Source organism: Halichoerus grypus, chromosome 3 (genome assembly GCF_964656455.1).
Source record: "Halichoerus grypus chromosome 3, mHalGry1.hap1.1, whole genome shotgun sequence".
Classification (NCBI taxonomy): domain Eukaryota; kingdom Metazoa; phylum Chordata; class Mammalia; order Carnivora; family Phocidae; genus Halichoerus; species Halichoerus grypus.
The window spans coordinates 2206834-2223955 of record NC_135714.1 but is presented as its reverse complement, the minus strand read 5'-3'; the positions used below and the strand labels follow the sequence as shown (position 1 = coordinate 2223955).

Below are 17122 nucleotides of genomic sequence, written 5' to 3'. Positions count from 1 at the left end.
ATACTCCACATACGCACACACTATACACACGCATATGCGCACTCCACACGTGCACTCACACGTACGCACATACTCCACACACACGCTCACATGTACGCACATACTCCACACACACGTGCACACATGTACGCATATACTCTACACACGTGTGCACTCACACCCACGCATATACTCTGCACACGCGTGCACTCACACCCACGCATATACTCTACACACGCGTGCACTCACACCCATGCATATACTCTACACACAAAGACACTCTGCACATACACACATATGCACTCTATGCACGCACACTTTTTGGCCTGTACCACCTGAGAGTACTCACCGGTGAAGACACTTGCCCCTAAGTAGTTCAGCAGGGGTCCCCTGAAAACTCCTCATCACCACAAAACAACAGGGCCCCTAGAACTCACATTCAAATTCCCTCCATTAACTCAATAGTGTTCTTTCTGGATGTTTTATCCCCCAGATCTGTGGAAGGCCCTTCCGTTTGGGTGTGTCTGACTACTTCCTAATCATCAGACTGGGGTCCGCCCTCCCACTTCCTCTTGAACCCACTCTAGGTCCCTCTGCCCTCACCACCCACCAGCCATCAAAAGGAGGACGAGGAGGAAGAGGAGATGGGAGAAGGGAGGAGGGAGGGGAGGAAACTCACTGGCTCACATACCCACTGGGGTAATGGACAATTTCTCACCTTCTGTCCACCTACACACCTGTTACCATCAGCCGCTAACTCAGGCCCCACCCCACCAAGTCTTGCCCAGCACAACTCAATCTTGGGTGCCCATGGGAGTTTCCTGGGGAGACTCTGAGAACACGAGAGCCCAGGATCCTAATTCCGAAGGTACCCAGCTGCCAGGTCTGGTGGTGGGTTGGGTCACAGTCCTGGTCCCTGGAACAAGCTCCCTGGTGGCCCTGAGGCACACTCCTCAAGGACTCAGGGCCTGGCCTGGAGTGTGTTCCGTGGACGAGAGCATCGGCACCACCCAGGAGCCTGGCAGAAAAGCAGAGTCCCAGGCTTCCCCAGTGATCTGCTGGACAAGAACCTGATTTTAATAAGCTCGCCGGTGGATTTATATGTACACTGAAGAAGCACTAAAGCAGACAATCATTTTCTGTTCCTGACTCTTACAGCAGGTCATGTTCTTGAAGCATTCCCAATGTTTTCACCGGTCTGTCCCGACTAAATATAAGCATGTGGAGGGCAGAAAATGCATATTATTTTTCTTTGCATATCCCATGGCATATAGCGCAGAACAGACATTGAAAGGTGCCTACTGACACTGGATTTTCCCGCTGAATGCAATGGAGTGGCCCAACTAGGACCCCAGGCCTCACACAGCTCAGCCTTTCCACACTGAGCAGAGAGGAGCTGACCTCCGCCCTGCAGTCCTTGCTTTCTCTCCTCACCATGGGCCCTTGAGCCTTCCAGAAACTCTGCACTGAGGACTCAGCTCGGCAGAGGGGCGGCAAAGCTTCTATTCCCACATGTGTGCAAATGTCTGAGCAGGACAGTGCCCAGAAATCAAGGCTTAACCCTGAAAACTTTTTTGCAAAAAGGGGGTCACCCCCAGATACTTAATAAGTCTTTGTGAATGACAAAAAATAGGGTATTTCCAAGCAGTTTTGAAATGTTGCTCAGTAATTACTTCATTATCTAAGAATAACCAGAACCACATTTAACTTATAACGAAGTTAAGACATTGCAACATGTCTGGCTCTGGAAGCAATTTAAGGATGAGAGCCTAGCAGGAGGGACACAGCGTGACAAGAACGACCCTCAAGAGGAACCGTGTCAAAGAAACCGCACTTGGAAAGCAGCGGCTACTCTGAGCGCCTTCGGTCTGAGCACATTTTCCCTGCAGCACAGCGTCCACGAGAGGAAGGCCTGCCGGCAGCACAATCCACACGAGGCACGCGAGCAGGCCGCCCGGGCGCGGGCGGACGTACCTGGGGGTCTGCTGCACCTCCGCCCACCAGCGGTGGTCGGTGTGGCCGACGAGGCGGACGTACCTGGGGGTCTGCTGCACCTCCGCCCACCAGCGGTGGTCGGTGTGGCCGACGAGGCGGACGTACCTGGGGGTCTGCTGCACCTCCGCCCACCAGCGGTGGTCGGTGTGGCCGACGAGGCGGACGTACCTGGGGGTCTGCTGCACCTCCGCCCACCAGCGGTAGTCGGTGTGGCCGACGAGCAGCAGCAGCTGGCACCAGAGCAGCGCGAGCGCCGGGTGCGTGGGCAGCATGGAGCGCACGCGCGCATTCAGCCTCTCCAGGCCGTAGAAAGTGCCGTCAGCGTGGTCCGCCGCGAAGAGTCTCGAGGCAGCCGCCGTGATTCTCCGGAACATTCCTAGAAACCAACCAAAAGTACAACTGAGAGGCAAACGTCAGGCTGCTCGTTGTGGCCGCAGGAAGATCTCCCACAAGAAGACACACCCTCAGCTCCTTCCCAGAGCCACACGTTCAGAGCCCAGATGCTAACATCCTTACACTCCCGGGCCTTCTCCCCACTGCCGGGAGCAAGCTGTCCAGGAGCTCCGCGGAGGAGCAGGTGGCCTGCACTCGGCGCCCCTGGGACGGCGAGGCCTCCACAGGGCCGGGCCGGGGGGCCGAGTCTGCTCTGGCAGGTGGGGCAGGACCCTCACCACACCCTACTCCTGCCACAACAAACAGCTCCTCGTGGGCCACAGCAAGTGCCCGGAGGAAGAGGGCATGAGCTGGGCCCGGTCCTCTGTGCCCTGCATTACTGTGTGGGCTCCCTGTGGGGCCAATGGCCCCGAGGGAAGAGGCAGGTGCTGCTGTGGAGGAATGGGGAGCCCGGCCACAGAGAAGAGGGAATGACAGACTATGGATATGGGGTTTTACTCAACAGAGGACAGCAAGCTGTGGTCGGAGCTGTGGCTCTACCATTTACTCGGCCCTCGCTGTACATTACCTGGGGTCTTAGTTTTCTCATTGCAAAACAGAATTAAGAGCAGTAGCTGCTCACAGGGCTGCAAAGGGATCACAGAGTAAAACCTGAGTGAAGGGCTCAGTATGGCACTGGGCAGAGCAAAGGACCACCAACCGGGGCTGCTGCCAGAGGGCTGCTAGGAAAGGTCACATGGCCTCCAGAGGGGCCATGAGCAGAGAAGAAGTCAGACGGTTCACTGGGGCAGGGAGGAGTCCATAGTGACGCTGGGTTTGAACATCTCCCACGATGGTGCGGAGCATGTTGGCAAGAAAAAGCCAGAATCAAGCAGCTATGCCAGGTGACGAGTTCAATCATCAGGTGTGGGCAAGACACCAAGTCACACACTAGAAGGAGAATGGACATAAGAGCCCAAGGCAGCCACGTCAGTGGGGTGACCCAGACTCTGTAGACAATGTCGAGTCGTCTCTGCAGCAGTAACCAGGGGCAGGTCACAAAGGGGACAACCCTACTGAGCGAGAAGAGGGGGACAGAGACAGAGAAAGGGAGAAAGGCAGAGGGTAGAGTCAGAGAGAGAGAGAGAGGGAGAGAGACAGCAGGAGAGAAAGAACAGAGATCAAGCATCGAAACCAGGACCAAGAATACTCAATGGAGAAAGGGCAGAGCATGGGAGTGGTGGGGATGCACACGCACTGGTGAAGGCTCTAGAAAGCCCTCTGGCCCACCCGGTGCCCTTGGCAGAAGGCTGACGGCACTGCTGATCCTGCCGTGACGCCTGCCTCTGCTGTCCATCACCTGGAACCTCCTGGCTGTCATCCCTACGGCTCTGCCCCCAGGGTCTGTCCTGCCCAACAGGCTGTTGCTGGGAAGCAGTCACCCACCAGGGTGAACGAGCCCCTGTATGGGGCGGGGGCTGCTAAGAGGTACACCAAAGAAACGCAAGCAAAGGGGATATAGGTTACTTTCAGTCCAAGGCAACAAAGCCTCTTCTACCTTCCCTGTCCTCCTCAACCAGCAAGGCCAGGGTGCTAATGCCCCGGACAGCTGAGCCCCAGGAAGAAGAGAGGCCTGGTCTTGAACCTCCACATGCAGAAGAGCCAGCAGGGACCAGGAACACCCTCCCGCATGGGCACAGAAACAAGAACAGCCCCCTACTGTGGCAAGCCACCGAAATGCTGCTGTTCTTTGTTACAGTAGCTACGTGACCTTAATTAACACGTGGGGAGCGCGGGTACTGGGCCAGGACGGGACGAGGCGCTGGGCGGGGTCTCCCCCCCGTCTCCTGAGCAGCGACCACTGGCTGAGACAGAAAGAAGGCCAATGTCTGATGTGACTGGGAGGCAAGGGAAGCCCCAAGAGTTGAGACCTGGGAGAAGGGACAGGGCCCCGGGGCCAAGTGACAGTGACAAAGCACAGACAAGCACCTGAGCCAGGAAGGCTTGCCTTGCCCCGTCCTCCCGGAGCTGAAAGAGACGTGTGGCCAGGAGTGCTGGAAGCAGGGCTGGAGGCAGCGGCCCCACGTGACTGGACTCTCCGGGGCTGCAGGAAGGGCCCTGCAGACGTGAGCTGCTGCGTGTACCACTGGCATCCGGGCAGCAGCGTGGTGCGTGGTGTGTGAGAGCGAACAAAGGGCAAGACGAAACGGTCGGGTTTGCAATCTGTTTTACCACAGGACCTTCTGGAGCCTGAACTCTCCCTTCAGCAGAAAGGGGGACTATCTCATAGAGCTGCTCTAAGGACTGAGGGGGTGTACAAAGCGAACACCTCACCGTGAACACCCTGATTCCCAGCAGGGCGGCCATCCTCATCTTTGCCCAAGTGTGAATCTGAATCAAGGTCAATCTTATTGCTGCAGGAAGAACCGTTTTCGAAGGTCTCAATTTTCAGTGGAGGACTAGAATTCACTGCCTTTGTTTAAGCAAAGCATAAATAAAAATCACCAACTTGATATGCTAAATGCACCTCATTTATATAAAAGTACAAGATGATTTACTTAAACTCTGTCTCAAAATCAAACACAGTAATTCTGCCCCCTAGTATCTTTAGAAGAAATGCAGTCAAAATAAACAACATGGAAAAAGACACTTAGAAACACACACTTTATTTGCAAATATTGAACCAAATGACAGCATGCAAAGACACCGCAACAGAGCCCGCGTGCCCAGAGCCCTTTGGTAGAACGCACTGCCGCTCACATCCTGTCCTGATACAGCGGCCACTAGCCACAAGGGGCCATGCAAATTTAAGTCGATTAAAATTAAATAAAATTAAAAAGTATCTCCTTAATCCACACCAGCCACATTCCAAGTGCCCAAGAGCCCCATGTGGCTGGAAGCAACTGAACCACTGCAGACACAGAATGCTCCCCAATGCAGGAGGCTCTCGTGGACAGCGCTACCGTAGACTACACAATACCTCCCCTGAGTTTTGAGACAAGGAACAGGAGGAAGTGAGGGTGGTGAGTCAGGATACACCTGGAAGGCCACAGAACTCCACGTGACGCGCAAGAGGTCACTCTTGTCCAAAGAGGGAAGCAAGCAGCCTTTAGAGATGAACAGGTGTCCTTCTGGTATCAGACGCAAACCAATCAATGGCCAAGTATCAGAATGACCAACATGTTACAAATGACCTTATTATTCACGTAGCTTAATTCTTTTCTCAACTTTAAACTTATTACGTGTGTCAGTGAAGCATAAATCAGAAGCTCTTCAAAACAAAAATTCTTTCAATGTTACTAATGAGGAGGGCTTAAAACTCTTGAGTCCACTTGATAATTAAATTCTGGCCGTGCCCCCGTCCAAGGGCAACAGCAGTTAAATGAAGCAGCCACGAAGACACCCTCTTCTCCGCGACCCCCACCCCTGCCCGCCTCCCCGGTCGCCCTCTGACCCTCGCCGATGTGCTCTCAGCGGCTGTCTGGCCGGAGCATAGCAACGTCTTGCCTTTGGGCCTTAGCTTAACATCGCCTCTCAGGGACCCTGTCCTCCCTCCCCCCCATCCCCCCATCTGCCTATCGCTGTTCTACTTGCTCCCTTCACAGGGAACATCCAGACTCATGACTCCCTGCCTGTGCATCATCCTCCCCACTGGACTGCAAGCCCCACGAAGGCAAGAGCCACATCAGCCTTCCTGACCACATGGCACTGGAGCGGGCTGACCTGGTGCATCTTTGCCAAGTGAAGAAGGGCTGAAAATGAGAACTATCTCCTGCTCTGAAGGTACATACGTGGTGCATGTGTGTGTTTTAATTTGTATGAAAGTAGTATGTACACAATTCAAAAATCCAATAATAGAGAGAGGCTTCTGATTTTACAAATGCCCTGCCCCATCCCTCTTCAGGCAATTGTTGTCTTGTTTCTAGTTCTGACAGTTACCTCCAAAATTCGACTTGACATACTTTTATCACCTGCAGCAGACCATCTATTATTCATCTGCTCCTCTTGTCTTACTGTGAGGAAGTAGCCCTCGCTCCCTCTCAATGAATGCTGTCCAATCTCTCACCTGGCCCAGGTGGGCCAGAGCACCCAGGGCCTCACGCGCACGCACAGGACTCACGCCGGGGCTGAGACCAAAGGTGGCCAGGGGTCACCCTTCCTGCCATGGGGAAGAAGCCCACCAGAGAACAGAGCCAACATAGAAATCAGAGCTGAAACATGGAAATACTTGACAGGGCAACAGAATGAAAGTGCCTGAGGTGGTCATACCTAAAGAGAACAGTGACCTCTGTACTTCCAGGAACTCTAAGCTTTTCTTTCCTTGCTCTAGCACAGGATAGAGTCCTCCCCTGCAAATGAACCTGCTGGATTTGCCGGAGTCACGCTGAGTGACGGTTACAGACTCTACCCTATTAGAGAGGAGATGCACCTCACTCATGCTACCCATCAACTGAAGTTACATTTTTGGTTCTATTTGGTTAACTCTGTAGCCCCTATTTCCTGTTGTGTCAACTTCAGATAGGACTGTATAACCCCAACAATGCAAATGCGCTTAGTGATCCTCCCATCCCTCCACCTGTTTCTCTACCTTCCACTCCCAAATTAAGTTGGTTAGTTTCCCTTTTATTTTTCTTGGAAATAAAAACATTTCATTCTGTTCTGAAACCAAAATTAAGTAAATAAGTCTTCAATGTTTTATTCACACAATGACTTTAAAATTGAAAAATCAAACAGCATTTATGATTATGTGAATATAGTTTCCAACAAAGCCAAGAAACGTAGAATAACATTTCTTTCTATAGGTCCTTGGTCATGACCCCTTAGCCACTTAAAGAAGCTATTTAAATTCAAGGGTTTCAATCACATTGATTGTTGAAAATCATGCCATACTTTGGTTTGCTTCATATTTGGACCATGACTTCCTTGTTGTTTGTTTTTCCTAGAGATTAGAATTGCCTCTTGCTTTTCCTGCTGAAAGAAGAAAGATACAGCTATACCCTGTGACTAAAGTCTCCCAGCTTCTCACCCATTTAATCTAAGCCAAGGCATTCTTCTTGAAAACACTCATTCCTCTTAGAGAGCACCGACTATCCTAATATGGACTGGTTGTTTCCGATGCATGCTACAAGGCTGCCTTCTTGTAACTTCTCTCTTGGGTTCCCTGTCCTTTTTAATTCACAATCACATGTAAAGGTACAAAAATATCTCGGACTTCCAAATCTTTAAGAGAGGAGGAAGCCCTCAGGTTTACTTTTTTTCACCAATAAAACATTTTTTTTTTTTAATTATATGACATTTTGGGTTTGTTTGTTTTTTTTTAAGATTTTATTTATTTATTTGAGAGAGAGAGAGCACAAGCGGGGGGGTGGGGGGGGAGGGCAAAGGAGGTTCCCCACTGAGCAGGAAGTCCAACGTGGGGCTTGATCCCAGAGCCCTGGGATCATGACCCGAGCCAAAGGCAAACGCTTAACCGACTAAGCCACCCAGGCGCCCCAACAAAACATTTTCAAATGCACATTAAGCAGAGCAGAGCTTGCACTGGGCAGCAAAGTTCCTACCTCTGAGAGTGTGCAGTACAGGGCATGGAATGTACAGATGCTCTACGAAGGTCAGTCTGAGGTACCTACCAGACTTGAAGATGTGGATCAGACACATGAGCAGCGTGCCTAGTTCTTGACAATAGAAAGTATGTTGCTGTTCACTCATTTCCACTTTCAGCTGTTTTGTAACAATATCCTCCAAAAGAATGCCAACTAGTTGTAGTAGAAACCTTCAAAAAAAGGGAAAAATCCAATAGTCAATTAGGTGACTGTTATAGAGTAATTATATGAGGTATACTGTAAAAATACATATGGTAGACAGAGGTGAAGTAAAAATATAAATAAAGTTAAGTAAACAAAGTACAACATTTAATACCATCTCTTTGTATTAAATCACTTTCCCTCTCTGTGTATCACCTTCCTCACTTATGAGATGGCAGTAAACATATCACCTTCAGGACTGTTAGAAGGATAAAATGACATGTAGTGTTTCTTTAAAGCTTTGCAAACCATAAAGCATCACAGAAATACCAGACAACAATCCACTGTAGGAATTTAATGTATCATCCATTTTAGCCACCTGCTTAAATGTAGCAGAGGGAGCCAAAGGCTACCTGGTTGAACCTACAAACAAAAGGGTGTCGGGCAAGTTTACTGGATTTATCTCCACAAACACACAGGCACCTCACCAATGACCAATGACGGGGAGGCTAAACGGATGTTATGTGGGCCTGCCTGGAAGGAGCACATCCGCACAAACCACACTCATGGGACATCTCACCAGCTCTACCTTACTGAGTGCCCTGAATCCAGCAAAGGTGGACACACACTTGTCTAGGCAATAAGCATTTACTGGGCCTGACTTTTGATTACTGCCCTCAAGGAGCCTCCAAATAATTTGTGACGGTAGACATGATTTCATACCACAAGTACACCAAGGGGAACACTGTGGGAACAGTCACCCTGGCAGGAAGGAAGATTTTATTACTGACTGTGTTTAGAATGGCCAGTACACATGAGAATAAAAATGAGACTTTTAGTGGGTTTTCTGAGATTTTTAAACTCTTTGCAGGCAACACAACACACATCCTTACTGCTAGCACCTAGGTCAGGCCAGCCTTAGCCCCCACTGCCATGGTCAACCACTGTGTGGCCTTTAACGAGGATACGAGATGGGACGTGACAGAGCTGTAAGAGAGACATGAACCCAGGGCCACAGTTGAGGCAGATCGGGTAAAGAAAGTACATCCACACAGACTTCTTTACCCCACTTGCAGTGCTGAAGCAAGACCAGGAGTTATTGCAGACTTACCGATCGCAAAATGCTACGGCTTCCTGAAGGCCATGGGATATTTAAAGGCTTAGATAGAGAGCATACCTTGAAAATGTTTCCTCTGGCAAACTCTTGATTTGTCTCCCTTCGTTGTGTTCTTCCGGTGTTGAAGTACTGTCCCCATCTCTTAACCTATCAATTATTGGACAGGAGATTAAATATGGGGAGAAGGAGAGCTCCTGAATACGAGAAAGAACAATATCTTCAGTTGACTGGGAAATAAGAACCCTCAAAATGGCCAGGATTCCTGAGATCCACAGTTGAACAGTGCTCACAGATGCCTAAAAGAGAGAAAATACGGGATAGTTGAAGTAAAAAGAGAATTACATTTTTTCCTGATTGCTAGTTTCATGAATGAAAATTACTCCTATTTTACCATTCTATCAATAAAGCCAATAAATTATCACTGGTTCCAAAGTGTGGTCCCAGACAAGCAGCATCAATACCATCTGGGAACCTGTATAAAATGCAAATTCCCAGGCCCCACCATGACCCTGACAGTCCCCAGGTAACTATGATGAACCACTGCACTGCACAGGCATGAACAGAAGGTGCCATCATGAGGCAAGACACTCACCATTGTATCTGGAGTGACAAACATACTCCGTAAAAGCATGTCCACGGGACGGAGGGAGGAAGGGGCCAGAATCTCAAATAAAGTATTTAACACTCCAAGGGCTTCATGAGAATCAATGTGCATCTGTTGCAATTAAACATCACAAATGTTTTCCCGTAAGTCAACAAACATGTTAACATTTCTACCTCAAGTTAGGTACCTCTAGGTCAAATGACCTTGACCATCCAAGCATTACCAGCCCTGCCTTTGAAAGCATCTTTAGCAGTGAACCAGGAAAACGGTTTTTAGAACACCATATCAGCTACATTTTTCCCATAAGGGAAATTTTTTCATTTAGATTTTTATTATATAAACAACATACATTTTCTGTAAAGGATTCAAATATTTAAAAGTATGGAAAAACCCACTGGAATCACAGCCCTCTGACATGATCACCATCCACACTCTGGGACCCTCTCTCATGCATCTCTTTTTTATACATACAGAATTTACCTAAATGGGATATCACACACAACTCTTTTCCTTTCTTCGCTTTACCCGCACCCCATCCCTACTCAGCCAATTATGACAAATGTTAATAAACTGGTGTACCATTGACTTTTGAACAACACGGGGGTCAAAGGCAGCCACCCCCACAGAGCTGAACATCCGTGTATAACTTCTGACTTCCCCAAAATGATAGCCTACTGATGACCAGAAGCCTAACGGATAACAGAAACAGTTGATTGACACATATTTTGTACACGGATTACATACAGCATTCTTACAATACAGTAAACTAAAGAAAACAAAATGTCATTAAGAAAATCATAAGGAAGAGGAAATATACATACAAGACTATCCTGTATTTATAGAAAAACATCCTTGTTGTTCAAGGGTCAACTGTATTTCTAACTTTCTCCATGTTCCTATAATCCTATACCCAAACACACGTAGAGAGGTTTTTGTTTAAGTTGATTTGAAAAATCATGTTATGAATGTCTCTGCTTTTTTCCCTTAAAAATGGAATGGATAACTCCCAAGGCAACAGGTTTTAAAATCTAACGTTTTTAATGGATGCAAAATATTCCAAGCTAAGTGTCTCCCACCATGTGTTCAAGCACTGCCTTCGTGATGGGTACTGCTCATCACTAAGAGTGTGTCCATAGCCAGGGAACCTGTCTGCAGAGATGCACTGTTTCCAGGTACCCATGTGAACACCACATGCACCGAGTCCACCTCAACGGTAGGAAACCATCCAGAGAGCTTCTGCACTCCCAAGCCTCCCACCCAGGCCGGCACCTGCCCCCCAGCTCTGCCTCTTCTGGGTCTTCAGGAGGAGTACACCAGGCCCACAGCCAGGGCCAGCCCCAGCCCCATGAGGGCAATCCCCTCTGCCTTCGCCCTCAGTATATGCACAGGCCCTAACCCCTCTTCCCACCTCTGGCTGCCACCCCACATCTACTCCTTCTCAGAGTCCGTTTCTTTCCTATTCCTCTCTCACCAACACACCTGAGCCAGGCTTCTACACCCTCCACCCACTCAAACCTCCCCAGTGGCCACCAGGCTGCCAAATGCAGGGTCAGCTCCCACCTCATCTGCTCAGCCTGTGAGCAGCCGAAAGCTGACCCCTCTCTCCTCCAGGAAATGCCTTCCTTTCTTGGCTTCAACAATACCACCCCACCTGCTCTTCCTTCCCCACCTCCTCCATGGACTTGTCCTCACCTCTCTGGCCTCTAAGCTCAGAGCTCGGCCTTCCCCTCCTTCCCAACTACACAGGGTCCCCTGGTGACCTCTTCCCATCCTGGTGTTCACCTCCTGCTCAGCTCCACCTCGACAACCGCAGACTCGTACGCCCAAATGCCGGCCTCAGCCTCTCCAGAGTGCCTCCCAGGTAAGCCAGCTGCACACGCCCAGACCAGGATCCCTCCTCCTCATCTCCCCAACTCGGTAGACAGGAGGCCCATCACCCGCGAGCTTCCCCGCTCCCATCCACGTGAAGCTGAGAGCCAAGCTTATCAGTTCTGCTTCCACACCGTATTTAGCAGGTGGCTACTGCTCGCCACCTCACTCCCCACCCTGGTGCACGCAACCTCCACGCCGCAGGCAGGTGCCCCTGCTCGGCCCTCACTCCCATCCCAAGATTATCCTCAGCTCTCAAATCACACCATGCCACTCCTTTGTACCAAACCCTCTACAGGCTTCCCAAAGTCCTCCACACCGGCCCAAAAGGCCCTCCACGCCCCCCACGCCCCCCAGACCCTGGCTGCCCTCCCTACTCCCCATGGCCACTTTGCTCCCTGCACATGGCCTCTCGAAGTTCTCTGATCCCACTGGGCAGGCTCCCATACCTTAGGGTCTGCACTGCTGTGTTTTCTCTGCCTACAAAGCTCTTAACCCAGGTCAGGTTTAGGCAAATTGAGCAACGCAGCCCTGCCCGGCCACTCCCACCTCTCTTCTCTCCTTGGCCCACCCTACATTACCTGCTGCCATCTGGTGTTTCACACACGACACTAAGTTACTTCTGTGGTCTGTCTCCTCCAGCCCCATCCAATGAAACTGTCACTCCTAGAGGGCAGGCTTTTCACTGGCTCTGTTCACATTCGTATTTACTGCTGGTACCGAAGAGGGCCCAGCACTACCTGTGCGTGGACCATGCACCTGCGCTTAGCCACCTGGTGGGCACCGTGCAGCGGTTCACACGGTTTCACTGGGGCAGGGATCAAGCTGGACATTTACCATGCCTTCCGGCCTTCCAGCTCCACCTTCCTTAGATTGTGTACACAACAAACGAGAGACTGGAATGAAGTTTTTGGAGTACTACTCTAAAAATATAGATCCACAGGCATGGAATCCGTGACCACGTTAAAACACCACATTCACCAATTTATTAAAACTGCTCTCTGTCAATGTCACCAGAAGTCAAGACTCCCTCCCTGTCAGGTGGCTGCTGGATAACAAGTCCGTTAGGAAACCAGAATGGGGCTGAGGCGATGAAGACAGTAAGGGCTACCGCATCATGTCTGCACATTTGCACCGACGGCCAAGAGTCACGGACACTGCCTATTACCCAGAGTACTTGCTTCCTCCACCAGGACAATCAAGATGAACAAACAGGTATCTGCTGACGCATCCAAAGCGCTTAAGACCCAGAGCTCTGCTGACCGCTGGTGAGTCTTCCTGGAGGGGCATCAGCAGCACTCCCCTGCCACCCTGGGACACCCCCAACACCCCATTTACAAAGGTGCTGCTGCACCTGCAACGGGCATCCTGTCCTCGGACACCCGGTGGCAGACATGGCTCAGAAACCCTGTGACTGAGTGGGCTCCATCCCACACGGCACAGCCAGATCACCTCGCTCCGCTGCAATTATGGAGACAACTGATCGCATCGCTTGATTACAGAAGTTCTGCTTAAATGATGGATCACGGCTGACAAAGGAAAACAAACAGCTCGAGATCAAGTAGCAACGCCTGACTGAGCAGAATGAGGGAGGCAGGGCAGCCAGACGGGAAAGGACACGGCTCTGGACTCGGACCGCTGGCTCTGCCTTGGCCCCGGCCCTCTCCAGCCATGCACCTCTGGGTGGGCTTGGGCTCCGCTCTTGTGAAGCGGGAGACACAGCAACCTGAGAAGGTCACTGAGAATGAATGAAATCCCTGCTCTGTTGAGCGGCACTGATAAGGATCACAAATCGAATCTGTTACAACTCAGTGAAATGCCAATCCCAAGCGCCGCTTCCTGTAAGAACCTCTGCCACTTAGGAAGGTGTCCCAGGGACCCCACAGCAACAAGGCAGACGTGGGACAAACCTGCTGCTTGGCTAACATCGGGAGGATGACGTCGGCTATCTGTCGAGACAGTCGCTTCCACTTGTCTTCGTTCTCCTTGTGGCACTGCTGCAGGACCAGGATGAACATCTCCAACACCTGCAGGGGGTGGGGGGCAGGTCAGAGCTCCCAGCCGGTCGTGCTCCCAGAGCACATGTGCCCACCTGCTGCACTGACCCCAGCTCCGACTCCAGGATGCAAACCCAGCGAGGGCCTGATGCCCCCAGCGCCGCCCTGGCCCCGGGACACATGGGAAACCAGCAGAAGAAAATGCAAGGGGCACCCTCCAACAAGCACAGTCCTTGGGATCATGTGCCATCATTATACTTCTATGCTTCTACGGAGTTTACAAAATTTCACAATCAGAGAAAAGGCACAAAAAGAATCAAATTTATACTAACCTTTGGAAAAACGCAAACACAGCCCTGACTAGACTATTCTGCAGACGCCTCCTGACTTCTGTGTACGTTAATTTCAACCTGTGCTCTTTACAAAGCTCATCTCCTACCGAGTCGCGCTTACTCTCAGAAAAGTTACCCATGGTCCAGCACGAGTTTATGAGTGATCAGTTCTAAGCAGAGACAGCTAAAAGCCCGTTTTTGTAAATAAAGTTTTATTGGCACATGGCCATACCCGCCGTGAACACACTGGCTGGGACAGCTTTTGTCCACAGCAGCCGACCTGGGGTGTTGCAACTGATGCCCTAGAGCCTGCAAAACTGAAAACACTTACCACCTGCCTGTTGACAAAAGCGCCTGTCAGCCTGGCCTATTCACCACAAGCGCCGCAAAGACAGCCAAGCCAATCCAAGCTACTCTGTAAGAAGCCCGCCCGCCTGCCCCCTCCACAGCCGCCCCTCTGCTCAGTGGGCTTGGCAGCGCTTCTCCCACAAGAGGGGGACCTGCACTCCATTCCGACTCTCCTCAGCAAAGGCTAGCCGACCCTCTCTGTCCTCTGAAGAAGCAGACGGGGAGCTCCCCAAGCGCATGTGGCTGATGGGCCACTCTCCAGGCCGCCCTCCAACCCAGTGTGCTTTGTACCTTTCATTGTAATTATGGGATTTAATTAAACAGTAAGCATTTAATTAAACATTATATAGATTAACCAAAATGAGTATGCACAAAGAAAGTGTTTCCACGAGAAAAGCTGATGACTTTAAGATTCAAAGACAAACAGCTACCAAGAATTACAAAACAGTGAGGGCCAGGCAAGCGAGCAAGCTAAGAGTGGCCTCGCTGGAGAGGCCTGATGCTAGATCTCTGCGCTGAGGCCCCACCCCAATCAGCCTGAAATTGTGCTCCGCCTTACGGAAAACAAAACCACAGTTAGCACAAAGGAAAAGACCCTAGCCCTACTTCAGTATATGGTAAATAGATGTACAAAATAAAGTCTTTAGATTACTTCAGATGTAAGATTTTTTTAAAAAAAGATTTTAGTTATTTATTTGAGAGACAGACAGAGCACGAGATGGGGGAAGGGAAGAGGGAGAGGGACAGACTCCCCGCTGAGCATGGAGCCCAATGTGAGGCTTGATCCCAGGACCCCGAGATCACGACCTGAGCCAAAGTCAGACGCTTCCCCGACTAAGCCACCCAGGTGCCCCTCAGATGGGAGATTTTTAAAATCATCTTTTAGAATTCTATCATTTTGATCAATGTCAATTAACTGATTTTTGGTAATTTTGGAGAAGAGGGTCTCCAACTTATTTACTTCCTTGAATGACCTTGTGACTGTCAGTCAGGTGGCAGGTGACCTCCCCATGTGGCTGTACAGCTTTAAAGACCAAACCTCGGCAAGCCTATCCCTCCCTGGCATCTCCCCAGACTGAGAGCCGGGGGCAGCACAAAGGATCACCCGCTAATTAGTGGACCGTGGGCCACAGGGCATTTCCTCCTGCCCCTGCAGAGACAATGGAGTGCCAGGGACCGCCCCACGCCTCCCTTACCTGATGGTACTGGATGAGTCTCAGCAGCATCGACACCACCACCTCTTTCTGGGTTTCAAGCTCTTTTCCTGCGTCGGCTTTATTGGTCCCTCTCAGGACAAAGAGGTCGTGGACTATCGGCTGCAGAGCTGGTATGGCTGTGGTGTAAAAAGGCAGGCTCAGAAGGCATCACAAACCGTTACACTGCAGACAGAGCTTAACACCTCCAAGACACGTCCAAAAAATAAGAAAACTCTAATCCGTGCATGGCTTATGATAAGGGATAAATTCGGGTTATCAGTGAGTGCTACGAATTATCAGTATGCCATCATGGAGGCCACGGGTCTCCCTCAGACACTTACTGATCATTTTGTGAAATCTTAAAAAAACAAAAACAAAAACTAGGGTGTTGTGATGTAACATCATTTCTGACAAAAGAGACACAAATCCAAAAGCCAAATTCAAACTAAAATCTTCCAACTAACTAAAGTAGCAACATCCTATTCTAATGCACACTCCACTTAAAGATTTACCTGAAAAGATGAGTGTTCTTCAAAAGAAAACATGTAAAGTATTAGATTTCTATGCTGTTTTAATAATAACTCACCCTTGTTAGATAAAGCCTTTCCCCCTAGTCTTGTCTTTATCCAAAATAGCAGTCAAACTAGGTTCCTCAGTCTACCACCACCGCTGGGACAAACCGTCTAAGAAACGTCTCTCATGGGGAAGGGTGTGGCCCAATCATGTCACTGATGTCACTGTAAGGCGCTGTCTGCCTAGTGGCACGCACACTCGGGCACACTCGGGCACACGCGCACACAGCATACTTGCTGAATGTTCTACAGGTGACCAAGTTTTCCACAGAAAGTACGAGGGTTTGGCTGCCCATTGATTTTCTACCCAAAGACCCTCTAATCGAGGGGGTTTTCGTCATCCTTCTATTTGACATTTGCACCAGGGACCCCAAACTCCGTATGTGTACAAGTGTGAACTTTTGCTGTGGTGTGAATCTCAGCCCTTGTGAGGCCCTGGCAAAGGCGACTCCAGAGACCGTGAGAATCAGATGGTGCTGAGTGTCTACCCCTCAACACGTTACCTGCTTTACCACAACCACATGGAACAGAGAACGCTGCACACCATAGCGCCCTCCTCTGGGGTCTGCAAAGGTCTTAGGATGTATCCTCACCAAGGTTCAAAAGCCTACTGATTCCTGACAACAGAGCCAGAGAGGAGTCAAGGGAAAATGCTGAAGATTTACAGTTTATTCTTCAAACCACAACCTCCTTGTGCAGGTGAGAGGAGGCTGCTTGAGGGCAGACCATTGTCTGTGCTCCTCAGTTAAGTCTCTACAAAGAACCAGGCAGCACAGAAGGTCCTGAACCGAGGCCAGACCACTCCTTCCCGGGCCAGTGCACAACACACCAAGTGTCCTTACAGAAGGTGGATTTTTCAGTTTCGTGTGTTTCACGTAATCAGACTAGAGTGTTTATGTGAGACTCTCTCTGCACCTCAGATCACCTTCCTGCTTCTTGTGTGTTTACCTTAGCAGACTGTAAGCTCCTGAGAGTAAAGGGGGGGGCTCTCTCCCTTTTG

The 17122-nt window shown here is 50.2% G+C and overlaps 1 protein-coding gene across 1 annotated transcript in view; it reads right to left on the bottom strand.

The window, feature by feature from the left end:
* HTT (huntingtin) overlaps positions 1-17122 on the bottom strand; it is a 136834-nt gene that overhangs the window by 35296 nt on the left and 84416 nt on the right. Inside the window, exons 36-41 of the mRNA XM_036085639.2 lie at positions 15551-15687; positions 13588-13704; positions 9797-9919; positions 9265-9500; positions 7974-8116; positions 2143-2350 (exon numbers count right to left, since the gene is read on the bottom strand). Of these exons, the coding sequence (XP_035941532.1) occupies positions 2143-2350; positions 7974-8116; positions 9265-9500; positions 9797-9919; positions 13588-13704; positions 15551-15687 (964 nt within the window). The remainder of the gene's footprint in view (positions 1-2142; positions 2351-7973; positions 8117-9264; positions 9501-9796; positions 9920-13587; positions 13705-15550; positions 15688-17122) is intronic.